This window comes from Cnephaeus nilssonii, assembly GCF_951640355.1.
Source record: "Cnephaeus nilssonii genome assembly, chromosome: 1".
Lineage (NCBI taxonomy): Eukaryota > Metazoa > Chordata > Mammalia > Chiroptera > Vespertilionidae > Cnephaeus > Cnephaeus nilssonii.
In genome coordinates, this window is record NC_137072.1 from 61,784,805 (window position 1) to 61,797,838 (window position 13,034).

Sequence of the window (13,034 nt, forward strand, 5' to 3'; positions counted from 1 at the left end):
GAATGGATAAAAAAATTGTGGTACATTGACACCACGGAATACTATGCAGCAGTAAAAAAGAAGGATCTCTTACCCTTTGAGACAGCACGGAAGGACCTGGAGAGTATCATGGACAAAATAGATCCAGAGACATTGAAGCATGGAACAGACTGACATATGCCAGAGGGAGGGGTGGAGGATGGGAAGAGATTAACCAATGAACTTATATGCTATATATACATAGCCATGGACAGATAACAGTTAGGGGAAGGCCTGGGGAGGGAAAGGGAGCAGGGTGGAGGGGGTCAATGGTGCGGGAAAAAGGGGACATCTGTAATACTTTCAATAATAAAGATAAATAAAAAAATAAAAACAGTTAGATTCTACCATTATTTCTGGTCGAATGCTCACTCAGCCTATCCTTGTCCTCACCTCAAGATCTTGACTGATTAATCCTAGCACCACATCTATGCATATCAGAGTCCCTGAACGTCCGATGCCAGCGCTGCAGTGGGTGATGATTGGGCCTGATCTGTGAACGTGTCTCATATAAGAGATGAAAGTGAGCAAGTCGTCTGGCTGAGAAGGTGTATCGTGGTCCGGCCAGGCAGTGAAATTCAGATGGGAAATATGTCGCACCTCTCGTGTCTGCAATTACAATAGAATAAGAATATAAAGGCATGCTATATTGTTCACATGTAGTTACTTCTTAATATTATTTTGTCCTTTCAAATTTTAGCTTTTCCATCAGATGAAATCAAAAGAAAATGAGAGACACAAAGATGCCATCAAACAACAAACATGTGGAGGGCCTTTATCAAGGAGGACGCTAGATCTACATTTTAAATATTGGTAAAAACTGCTTTTTGGAAGTCCTAAAAGAAAAATATGTTTTGATAACAACCTTTTTTTTAATGGCCCCATTTCAAATTCACTCCAGATAAAAGCCAGTTACTGCAATGGCTTAAAAACCCTACATAATTTGGCCCAGCTATTTCTCAGACCTAACCGCCTCCTTCTGGCCACCTTGCTCCAGCCACGGGGATCTCTCTGCGGTTCTTTAAAAACACTAGGCACAATTCAGTCTCAGGGCCTTTGCACTCCCTCTTCCTGACTGAAATGCCCCCCAACATGTCCATGTGGCTCATTCAACACCTGCACGGTTTTTCCACAGCATCAGTATTCTCTCATCAGAGGGTAAGCTCCATGAAGTCACAATTTCTTTTTTGTCTGTGCTGCTAATTGCTGAATCCCTTAATTCCATAACAGGGCCTGAACTCTATAAACATGTATATATAATCAAACATATATTTGATTAAATAAATATATAATCAAACATATATTTGATTAAATAAATATTTAATTTTTAAAATTTAATTTAATTAAATAAACATTTAATTGAATATTTAAGAAATATTGAACAACAGTGCTTGCATAGGTAATGTAAGCTGGTGTAGATGAATTAGGAGGTATAAACTTTAATTCTTTGTAAAATAAAAAATAAAAAATCACAAAGGAAATTTTCAGGCTACATTTACATGTTGCCAGCAGAACTGAGTGAATATGCTCATATGCTTTGTTTCTGTGAAAGAAAAACTACTTTCTTTAAGAGAGCTAAAATGCCAATAGGAAACACATTACTCACTCCTAACTAGTATTCCTGGCGGGGGGTGGGGGGTAGCGAAATCAAGTGTGGAGGTGAAGAAACAGTAGCTTTACTTAAGGTCTACCCAAGTGTTTAATTCCAACTAAAGTTATTCAGTGGTTAGGTGGCCACAGGAGGAATTACTGGAATGACAAACATTTATGCTACAATTGTCCATGTATTACCCAAGACGTCTTTATGGAGGAATATCTGCTACTTAAAGATTTTTAAAAAAACAGTTTTATTGAGTCTACTTAAAGGTTTGATTTTTAAAAAATGAGTTTCCGGTGCACAGTCTCTGAGCCATTCTGTGCCATCACTAAGCAAAGATGGATGATCACATTAAAAGCCCAGTGTTCTCATTTTCATTTTAATAGAGTACATACTGGAGGAAACTGGCAGAATTTAAGAAGAGGGTCACATTTAAACTTATATCAGATAAAAAATAACAGGTGGCATTAGTTCCATTGAAATGGGAACCAAGAACAAGAAATCACTGGCTTTTTTTTTTTTTTTTTTTTTAAAGAAATACATTGATACGATCATGGAAAGGGTCCAGGCCTGCATTCCAACTAGGAGATAAGCCTTAGAAAATGGAAAGATTTGTTTTCCTCACCTGAATATCTTCTAGGGTCATTGCTCTTACTACAAAGCCCTTCAGCGGCTGCATTTTCACCAGCGCCAGCCGAAGCCTGTTGCTGACCATTGTCGTTTTGCCGAGGGTGTTAGGCCAATAGCGCTGGCATTTGACTTTTTCCCCTTCTACCTCTTGGGTCATCATGGCTATCACTGTGGATTTTTGTTCCCAAATCATCTGCCAGAAATCGCCAACAGTTGTAGGGAGAGGTCCTTGACAGGCAATATAAACAAACTCTTCCTTCCCTACTGGTATCTTAATGAAGCTGGCGTTGATATATCCACCTTCATCTCCGAGAGGCACTCTTGTAGCATCATCTGTGAATTTACCACCACAAAACAGAGTCATCTATCTCATGCATTTTTAAACAAGAGCTTTATAAACAGGGTGAGTTAAAGATGATGAAAAATTCCTCATAACCATAGAGGAAATCACAATCATTTCAATAAAGATATATTTTCAAATTGTAGGACAAATAATTTTATATTTACTCAAACATTTATGGTACAATTGTCCATGTATGCTACAAGTTGCCATCTTAACTTGCAACATGATATTATTTACATAGATCTGGCTGAAGATATTAAAATTAATAAATTAATGAATGCATTTAGAAGTTCTTAATAACCAACTAGAGAAACAAACACAACTTTAGTACTTCTTTTCCATCTATATTTTTAATGATGACAATAATAATGAATTTAATAATGAATGACAATGCTGGAAAATTATTTCATAAGACAAAAATTAGTATCACAGTGAAACTATTAAAGTACTTATTACAAATATAGGGTGTCCCAAAAACATGTATACAAACTTCAAAGGCTGATAGTCAGTTGATGTTTCTTTCTTTTCAGCCAGAATAAGCTTTGAACAAAGGAAATACATCCTAAAAGGCTACTGGAAGTTTGAAAACACAGTTGAAGTACAAACACTGCCTTTATAATTATTCAAAGTGTGTATACACTTTTTTTGGGACCCAGGGTGACCCCAACAATGTATACACACTTTAAGAGCTGATAACTCACTTAATTTTCGCTCCTTTTCAGGTTTAAGTAATTTGAAATAATGGGTGAAGCCAGATTAAGCTATGAACAAAGACATTTTATCCATTAGACTTTTCAGTTGGGGATATATAAAAGATAAAGTTTATGTTACAAAATCAGCAATAGTTGATGGATTGGGGTGCACAAATACAGAATGAACTGATTCTTGATGTTTTCAATTCCACTGCTTCGCATTATCAGAAGTGCCTGGACCCGAATGGTCATCAGTTTGAAAACAGGCATTGTCAAAAAAAAAAAAAAAAAAATTACTCATTTCTGTAGATTCTTTTACATTTTGAAAATGAACTGTATGTTAATAAACACCGATTTTGTAATCATTCAAAGTGTGTATACATTTTTTGGGACACCCTATATAATTGGCAAAATTAACTCTTGCTCATGTAATTAAGCTATATTCTTTTTAATAAGCAGCCAAAATAATAAACACAATAAAAAGGGAGCTCACTTTATTCTCTAGGCATACAGACTCTTGTCTCTGTCTAACTGTAATTTTATATAGTCAAAATATAAACTTTCAAAACAGGCTGCCCCAGTGAAAAGTATATATAAGCCATCTTATCCAAGGTAATTAATTTGTATGTATTTATACATTAAAAGTCATTTCTACTTCAAATATTTATAAACTTGACTGGTAATTTCCGTGACTCCCAAATTATGACTCTTAGTAATGGGTTTCAAAACCCTCCATTGATTGTCCTTCTATTCCTTGACTTGTACCTCTCAGTCCCTGAAACAAACCCACTCAGCAGTTCTGAGCTCATGACTTATCCCCCACTGACTCTGAGATAATAGCCTGGCCATTTTCTCTCTCTCTCTCTCTCTCTCTCTCTCTCTCTCTCTCTCTCTCTCTCTCTCTCTCTCTCTCTCTCTCTTGCCTGAAATAATTCCTATATACTTTATGCTAAACCATAATCTATTCCATTTTAAAGTGCTAAGATTCACTTCTTTTTAAAAAAATATAGTTTTATTGATTTCAGAGAGGAAGGGAGAGGGAGAGAGAGATAGAAACATCAATGATGAGAGAGAATCATTGATTGGCTGCCTCCTGCACGCCCCCTACTGGGGATTGAGCATGCAACCTGGGCATGTGCCCTTGACCGGAATCGAATCCAGGACCCTTCAGTTCACAGGCTGGCACTCTATCCATTGAGCCAAACCAGCTAGGACCTAAGATTCACTTCTTATAAGAAATTTCCCAAAATGAATTTTGTGTTCTCTATCTTGATGGAAAAAATGCAATTGTATTATTATTTATTGCATGATTTGTCATTATTGGTTCAGTTACTTCTCTTTGGATTTATGACTTCCTGGCAAAGATAGGGTCAGTGTGTCATATGGTATAATCTATTGTGCTAATATATATACAAATATGGCTGATACTTTTTATAAGATATTGCTAGACATTAATATTTTGGCTACCTACATATATTTATATATAATTTAAAAAAAAATCAAATGTTTGATAATAAGAGTCAAACATGGGTAAAAAGATTTTTTTTTCTTCTGGTACCTGAAATAATACAACCTGGTGGTACCATTGTGCCACATGCATATACTAGTACATAGCTGTTACCTACCACAGACATTTCTCTAAACTTATAATAAGTGGGATAAAGAGATGTTGGTTGTGAATATGAACTAAGAAATTGTTCAACCAGAAGACAATTTATATTGTTAACAATTTATATTGTTAAAAATACCGATTTAGCATCACTGATTATTTTCTAATACAATGCTAGTAATAATTCATGAGTGTCTGAAGAATTATTTAATATTCCTCTAATTGATTTTCAGAATACATAGATAATTTTAAAAGGAATTCACACTGTATACCTAAATTTTTTTGTTACTAATATAAATCTTTGTGCACTTAAGTAAGAGATAGATAGGCTAGTATGAAGCCAAATTAGAACTTACAGGGAAGTATATTTTTATATCGGTTCTTCCTTCTGTTTTCCTTAGTTTGTCCAATTAGACACTGATCCAAAGGTTTTAATTCTTGAAGATTCTGAAGGCAAAAAGGAAATAAGGTTAAATTTGTTGAGAGTAGCAAGTGTTAGGGTGCAAAAATGGCTATTGATCGGGGAAGACTTTAAGTGTTAAAAAAAATAGATATGTCTTGCTCGACCGGAGTGGCTCAGTGGTTGAGCATTGACCAATGAACCAGGAGGTCACGGTTTGATTCCTGGTCAGGGCATATGCCCAGGTTGCGGGCTTGATCCCCAGTGTGGGGCATGCAGGAGGCAGCTGATCAATGATTCTCTCTCATCATTGATGTTTCTATCTCTTTCTCCCTCTCCCTTCCTCTCTGAAATCCATAAAAATATATTTTAAAAAAAGAAATAGCTATGTCTTGTCAAGATAAATAAGCCTAAATTACCAATACTAATTTGATACACCAGTTGTTAAAATATATTGTTGGAAATATCTTTCACATGTTGTAGTCAACTAACTTTATGAGGTAGCACTTTATACCTTATTTTAAATTCAGTTTAAAGATGTCTATAATTATAACTTAGAAAAAAATACAACTTATAAAACCAACTTTGGCTTAAAGCTGGAGCAGGATTTCTTGACAATATTGTCTGTGGGGTCATAGAATATTCCATATAGTAGAGTTGTAGTTAGACAGTATTATGTTCTAAAGTCAACTTTTTTTTCACTTTTTATTCCATCTACCCATCCACACGTTCACCAAATATATACTGAAAATGCCCACTGTATATGTAAGGCACTGTAGTAAGTATTGGGAATATAGTTGTGAGAGAAAAAAATATGATTTTGGCTCTCCTGGAGCTTATACCCTATTGGGAGAAGAAGGCAGTAAAGAAGTAAACAAGCAAATACTGTGATCTATGCTATGAAGAAGTTAAGCTGCTGTGATAGAGAAAAATAAAGGACTTTATAAAATAGGGTGTGATGGAAGATCTCTAACATTTATTTTTTTAATTAATCTTAGAAAGGAAGGGGAGAGAGAGAGAAAGAGAGAGAGAGAGAGAGAGAGAGAGAGAGAGAGAGAGAGAGAGAGAAACATCGATCAGTTGCCTCCCCCATGTGTCCTGACCAGGATTGAAACCATCACCTTTTGGTGTATGGGAAGACACTCCAACCAATTGAGCCACACCAGCTAGGGCAAGGTCTCTAACATTTAAACTTAAGACCTTAAAAAAGAAATATTTTCTGGAAAATGGAGGGGAACAGTATATTCTTGGAGCTGTTAAATTAGAAACTGTTGCTAATGATGAACCACATTTATAGTGTATTAATTATGAAGCCTAGTGGATGGTTGGACTTAAAAAAACACCACCACCAAAAATACTTTATCTCTACATATGAGGCGGGGAGAATAATCTTCAGGGAAACTTATCAAGCTCCAAAGTGGCTAAAGAGATCCCTTTAAATCAATACTATGTTTAGGATCCTAATTAAAAAAATAATTTACTACTAGATATGATGAGATGGTGGTGCTTTTTAAAAAAAAATTAATTTAATTTTTTTATTTATTGTCTAAAGATTTACATATGTCTCCTTTTTCCCTGATTGACATCCCTCCAACCCCCCCAGCCATTCCCACCCCGGGCAAGCCCCTACCACCCCAGTGGATGGTGATGCTTTTATGGTTGGAAGTTAAGTTGTAAAATAACAGACATTATCAGAATTTTCAAAATTTCTTCTAACCTTGAATACAATTTTGTTTGAGAACGAAAAACTATTTGCAGAAGCTACTTACCTCCAGCTCCTTAGAAGGAATTCCTTGATCTAGTAAACCCCGCAGCATTCGAATGACTGATTTCAACTTGGTCCCAGTGTATTTACCAGAGGGAAGCACTTTGACGATGGGAAGTGCAGTGAGCTCCTCATTTGTCAGAAAAGGATGATCTAATAAGAGGTCAGCAGTTGATTTAAAAAAAAAATCCACCCCCCAACTGATTTAGCCAATAAGGGAATTAAATTTAGTATATTTTCACCTCATGTATTTTTACATGAGTGAGAGAATCTTTAGAATTAAAAAGGCACTAGAATTATTCAGTAGGCGGGTAAGTACAATCAACACAGGAAAATCTTGGCCACAGCAAGGCCCTTGTCCTCAATTTTCAAGGAAACACCTCACTGACTATTCAGAAATTCTTAAGGCTCTTGACTCAAATAGCACTGTTTTCTTGATGAAAATGTATTTATTTCTACTATTATTTTGCATTTAAATGAGTTTCCTAGCACATGGGGAAAAGAGGAAGGGAGGTTCTTCAGAAATTCCTTACAATGCGGCAATGCACTAGTTAACACCAATCCCCCATCTACCCACTCTGGGTATTTAGTGTCAGTGTCTCTGGTATTTGATAGTTTTCTCCATGCAAATGAAGTGCTGGAGCCTTCAGGAGTTTATCTAACAAGTGCTATCAGTGCCTTAGAATAGGCATGTGTCTAATTTAGCACTTGGTCTATGAAAAGTGCTTAAAACAGAAGGTAGTTATCCTGAAAAAAGTTGCAGAGATATCTTGCAACAGACTGCACAAGTGTAGCTTTAATTATGTCAATCAGTTGATTAAAGTATTCTGATGGTGCAGCTTACACACAGGCAATTGTAATTCTAGGCACCGTGGGGCACACAAAGCTGTACAAGATACCTCAAGAAGCTTAACATCTGGCTGGGGTGAAGGCTAATTCTGAGTCAAAATTCACTCATATGAAATAACCGTGAACCTTTACAGAAGCTGAGTGTGAGTGCAACAGGAGCTTAAAGGCTAAAGAGCACCGGCTACAGGAGTTGATGAGCTCTGTCACTGACAACAGTCTACCTAGATCCAAAAGTACTCATTCACTTCTTTAATTTCTTTTAACTAAAACTTCAAATTACAAAAATTTATTGCATCAGTATAACATTTCCTTATATGAATGAAGAAGAGAAATGCAACTCGGGATAAGAACCTCATTTCTCCACTGACTCAGTTATGAACGAGAGAAGCAGTGATAGGAAGGGCAGACCAATGGGCTCTAAGAGCTAGCTTTTAAAAAAAGAGGTTGAGATTCAAGTGTAATACATTCCTACCTTGGAGTCATCCTACCTATTTTACTGTAAATAAAATGTGCTCCTTCTCATTCCAGAATGGCAAAATTGTGACTCTGTGTTTCCATTTATAGTTATGTATACATTTATTTGTTCGTTTTACTCCAAGCCACTGAGAATTTTCACCTACATCTGTGTAAACTTCTGGTTACATAAATGAATGTTGATGTTTGCCTATGTGATTTAACTTTATGTATAGAACCAAGTAATGTTCACATATGGTGAAGGAACATATCCATATATTCTGAAAATATAATTTTCAAACACTTATTTTTTTCTACCCACTGAGTTTGATGAAAAAATTGCTAGTAAAATTCTTGCCTTTATTGGAATCTTCGTGGTTTATTGTTTCTATTGGCAATTCATCACTCCCCCATGTTATTTCATCATCATCAGTCCTCCTTTCTTGTGAATTTTGAATTAATCTATGAAAATAAACACATTTACAAAATTTTCTTCAATTCTGTCCATAATATATATAAATATTATGTCCTAGAACCATTCATTTCCTCTATAATTATTATGGTAGTTAAAAATAAATTATCTGATTAAAAGACCCAAATCCACAATTCTTAAAATTTCCCCTCAAACAAATCCCAAGTCTCTGAACCTCAGACTGAAGAAGCCCTTGTAGGGATAGAGAAGGTGGTGGTTTGTTCTGCCTGGATGACTGAGCACACCTGTGTCAGTACAGCTCTTTCATTTTCCAACAGCTGCACCACTGGACTGTATGGATGCACCTTCCTAACTTACAGAAGTCCCTACTGATGAGCATTTTTCTTTTGCTGCAGCCAGGAGCCGCCAGGACACTCTTGTCTCTGGGCACTTGCTCAGTGCTATAAAGCTCAGTACAGTTCTCATTATTCTAGGGGTGCACAGTAGACGCCCTCTCCTTGGTAAGGTAAATGGCTAGAAACTAGACAAATTAGGTAGGAGAATAATGCTTAGTACTAAGAAGAGATGAAAAAGGATAATGTAAAAGCCTGAACAAAGTACATTTGTCTAGTGCATGCCAAAATGTCAATGACCGGGAAGTATGCTGTTTAGGGTGAATGTTTTCCTCTGCTTCAATTAATGGGGGTCACATTAACACAGAATTTGCATGTGCTATGTTCATGAGGTTGCTTTTGTCTTCTGGAAGTACATTTTTGTCTTCAAGGATGTATTTTGGAGATCCGTCCATTAGGCATTCTATTCTCTTCTTTCTGATTCTTTTGAACAGCTTCTTAGCATTTCATTGTGGAGTATGCTCCAATTTATTTTGTGTCTATTATGGTTTTATTTTACTACTATAAACAATATTGCAAAGAATATTATTATAGAAATGTCTTTTCACACAAATTGGTAGTGGGACCAATTCCTAGAAATAAAATTGCTAGGTCAAAGAGTATGTGCCAGTTCTTTGAATTTATGACATTAATCATTTATATGCATTAAGAAATAAATAATATTGTGTATTTTAACTGTCGGACCTATCACGATTTCAGAGATGTTAAAATAAAAGTGTATCTAAGAATTAATAACATGCAAATAAAACTTTTATGTTAATAGTGTTTCCAATTACTACCTAAAGAACATTAATTGACCCCTACTCCTTCCTCCCCTTGCCCTGACCATGGGGTGGAACTGGTATCTACAATTATTGGCAACTGCCCCAGATATTTGCTAATCTTTTAAGTATAAAATTGTATACATTAATATGCACCCCCTTGTCTAACTTTACATAGTGAAATATTCACTATCAATTTGCTTTTCTAGGAAAATGCAAATATGTAGCTCCCTGTGGCTGTTTGATTATCACCTGGTATGAAGCAAAATTTATGTACAACCACTATGTTGGCTAACAATATATACAACTTTCCTTGATCCATCATTTAATGTTACAAAAAATCTTATTTTATATTAGAAATTGTTTTAAAAAAGAAAAAAAAATTAGTGGAATTTAAAAATGTTCCTTCTTTGGTTTTGTTTTCTTATTAAAGTAAATAAATTAGAAAGTATAGGAAATCAGAAACAGAAAGAGAAGTTACCTATAATCACACCAGAAGATAATCAAATGTCATCATTGTTGGCATATTTCTTTTAGACCCTTTTCCCACATGCTCAAGAGAATACTACTTTTTTGGAGCAATGTTATAACAAACACATTGTCACATGTCACTAGAACCTCTTGTTAAAACTATTTTTAAAAATTTATTTATTTTTTAATTTTTACCCAAGGATGTTTTTATTGTTGCTTTTTTTAGAGAGAGAGGAATGGACAGAGAAAAACACTGATTGGTTGCCTTCCATATGTGTCCCAAGGGATTGAACCTGTAACCTAGTTATGTGCTCTGTCTGGGAATCAAACCTGCAACCTTTTGGTGTATGGGACGACACTCCAACCAATTGAGCCACCTGGTCAGGGCTTATAACAATGTTTTTAAAACTTTCTTAATATTCAGCAATAGCTCCATAATTTACATAATAATTCTCATTTTTTCTGGAAAATAAATTTTTAATTTAGAAATAAATATCTAAAAGGAAATCTTCAGAACACTTCTAAAATAAGTATGGAATTGTTATAAATACTTAAAAATTACTTTCTTACCTTTCATTTTTTTCTTTTTCTTCACAACAGTCTTCACAGCCATTCATTTTGGTAGACTACAATAAAGAGAAATCAAAATCACATTAGCCCAATGTAAAAGAAAAATTAAACACTCTCATAACGTTCACATTTTTCCTGTGAATTATTTCCTATATGTACTGTTATTGCTCATTTTCACATTACAAAGTCACTTATAAAAACACAATTTATGGAGTGACGTCAGAGGAATGGCGGCATGAGTGAGAGTGTATCTCTTCCTCTCCCCCTGAAATTTCAACAACTTAACCAACTATAATTCAACAAAGAAGTCCCTGCTCAACACAGACGCATACCTGAGAGACCTGCGCACTAAAACATCTAAAGGTGGGCAACCAAGAAAAAATGGGGAAGCGAGAAGGGAAGAAAGTGCAGATAGCCCACAGATGCAGCCCTGCAACCAGGATATTGAGCTTGTGGCTCGGCTGGCTGGGAGAGGGGAGAAAGCTGGTGGTAGTAGATGCTTCCTTCAGCTGGGAGGAACAGAAAGCTGTGGGGTAGGGACAGCCCAGCAAAGAGAGTGGCAAGGGAGTGAACAGTGACTGAGCCAATGTAACAGAGCATGGGGTTTCTCCACTCTCAAGGTGGCAGTGATGTTTCAGACAAAGAAATGGAACCACAGAGCCCTGTTGCCACTTGACTCCCCAAAATCGCCTCCCATTGCCCTTGGAGTCAGGTCCAGGAGAATATTATCTACAAATCAAAAGCTGTTGTGGCAGAACCACTGATTCCCTCTGTGACTGATCCCCAGGAGGGTTGCTTGCGGTGGACCCTACAGAGGTCAGAGATTGCTATTATGGTGAGGGCAAAAAAACAAAAAACAAAAAACAAACCCCTCCCCCAAGCAGCATGGCTGTACTGTCTTAAGGAAACTGTGGAGGTTCAAGACTGGAAGACCACAGTGGTAAAAAATCGTGTGATTCAGCATCATCTATTTGAAAAAAATAGAAAGACCTCTTCAGAGATAAATGTGTAAGCAAAGGAGGACAGCAAATACCATGGAGAACCATAGCAATGAGGATGACCAGAAAGAAAATGAAAAAACTCCAGAAAGCAAGCTGGAACACATGGAAATATGTGATATAAATGACAGAGATTTTAAGATTGCAGTTCTGAAAATACAACGAGATGCAAGAAAATACTAACAGGAAACTCAGTGCACTCAGAAAACAAATTAATGAACAAAATGAATGCTTTACCAAAGTGATTAAAACTTTAAAAAAGAACCAATCAGAAATCCTGGAAATGAAGCATGCAATTAAGGAGATTAAAAGTGAAGTACTGAACATAGAAAACTAAACTAACCAGATGGAGGAAAAAATTAGTGATATTAAATATAGGAATCTAGAAATGATGCAGAAGGGATAAGAGAGAGACCTGAGCATAAAGAAAAGTGAAAGATATCCATGAGACCTATCTGACTCTATCAGAAAAATCAAGAATTTTAGGCACTGCAGAGGAGGAAGAGAGGGAGCATGGAATGGAGAGTCTATTCAAACAAATAGTGGATGAGAACTTCCCAAATCTATGGAAAGAACTAGATCCTAAAATCCAAGATGCAAACAGAACACCTAGTTACCTCAATATAAAGAGGCCCTCTCCAAGGCACTTGGTATTGAAGCTGTCAAGATTTAATGACAAAGAAAAAAAATTCTCACAGCAGCCAGGGAAAAGAAGGAAGTGACCCACAAAGGAAAACCCATTAGAATGTCATCCGGATTCTCATCAGAAACTCTACAAGCCAGAAGAGAGTGGAACCAAATATTCAAAGGTCTGCAGATAAATTACTAGCCAAGATAATATATTCAGCAAAATTGTCCTTTAAATATGAAGGAGAAATAAAGACATTCCTAGACATACAGAAGCTGAGGGACTTTATCACCAGAAAATCTCCATTGCAGAAAATACTCAAGGGAGTTATTCTACCTGAAACAAAGAACATAAGGTCATAGCACTACAAGTAATATCACCAAAAAACTTACAGCATAAAAAGGGATAATTTGTGACAACAAAAA

General features: G+C 36.0%; 1 protein-coding gene across 8 annotated transcripts in view; it reads right to left on the minus strand.

The window, feature by feature from the left end:
- Window positions 1–13,034, minus strand: part of PTPN13 (protein tyrosine phosphatase non-receptor type 13) — a 199,370-nt gene that overhangs the window by 8,796 nt on the left and 177,540 nt on the right. For all 8 annotated transcript variants that reach the window (XM_079770823.1, XM_079770825.1, XM_079770824.1 and 5 more), the window contains 6 exons: window positions 10,984–11,039; window positions 8,715–8,818; window positions 7,059–7,207; window positions 5,246–5,336; window positions 2,241–2,578; window positions 412–627 (listed from right to left, as the gene is read on the minus strand). In XM_079770823.1, coding sequence (XP_079626949.1) covers window positions 412–627; window positions 2,241–2,578; window positions 5,246–5,336; window positions 7,059–7,207; window positions 8,715–8,818; window positions 10,984–11,039 — 954 coding nt within the window. The remainder of the gene's footprint in view (window positions 1–411; window positions 628–2,240; window positions 2,579–5,245; window positions 5,337–7,058; window positions 7,208–8,714; window positions 8,819–10,983; window positions 11,040–13,034) is intronic.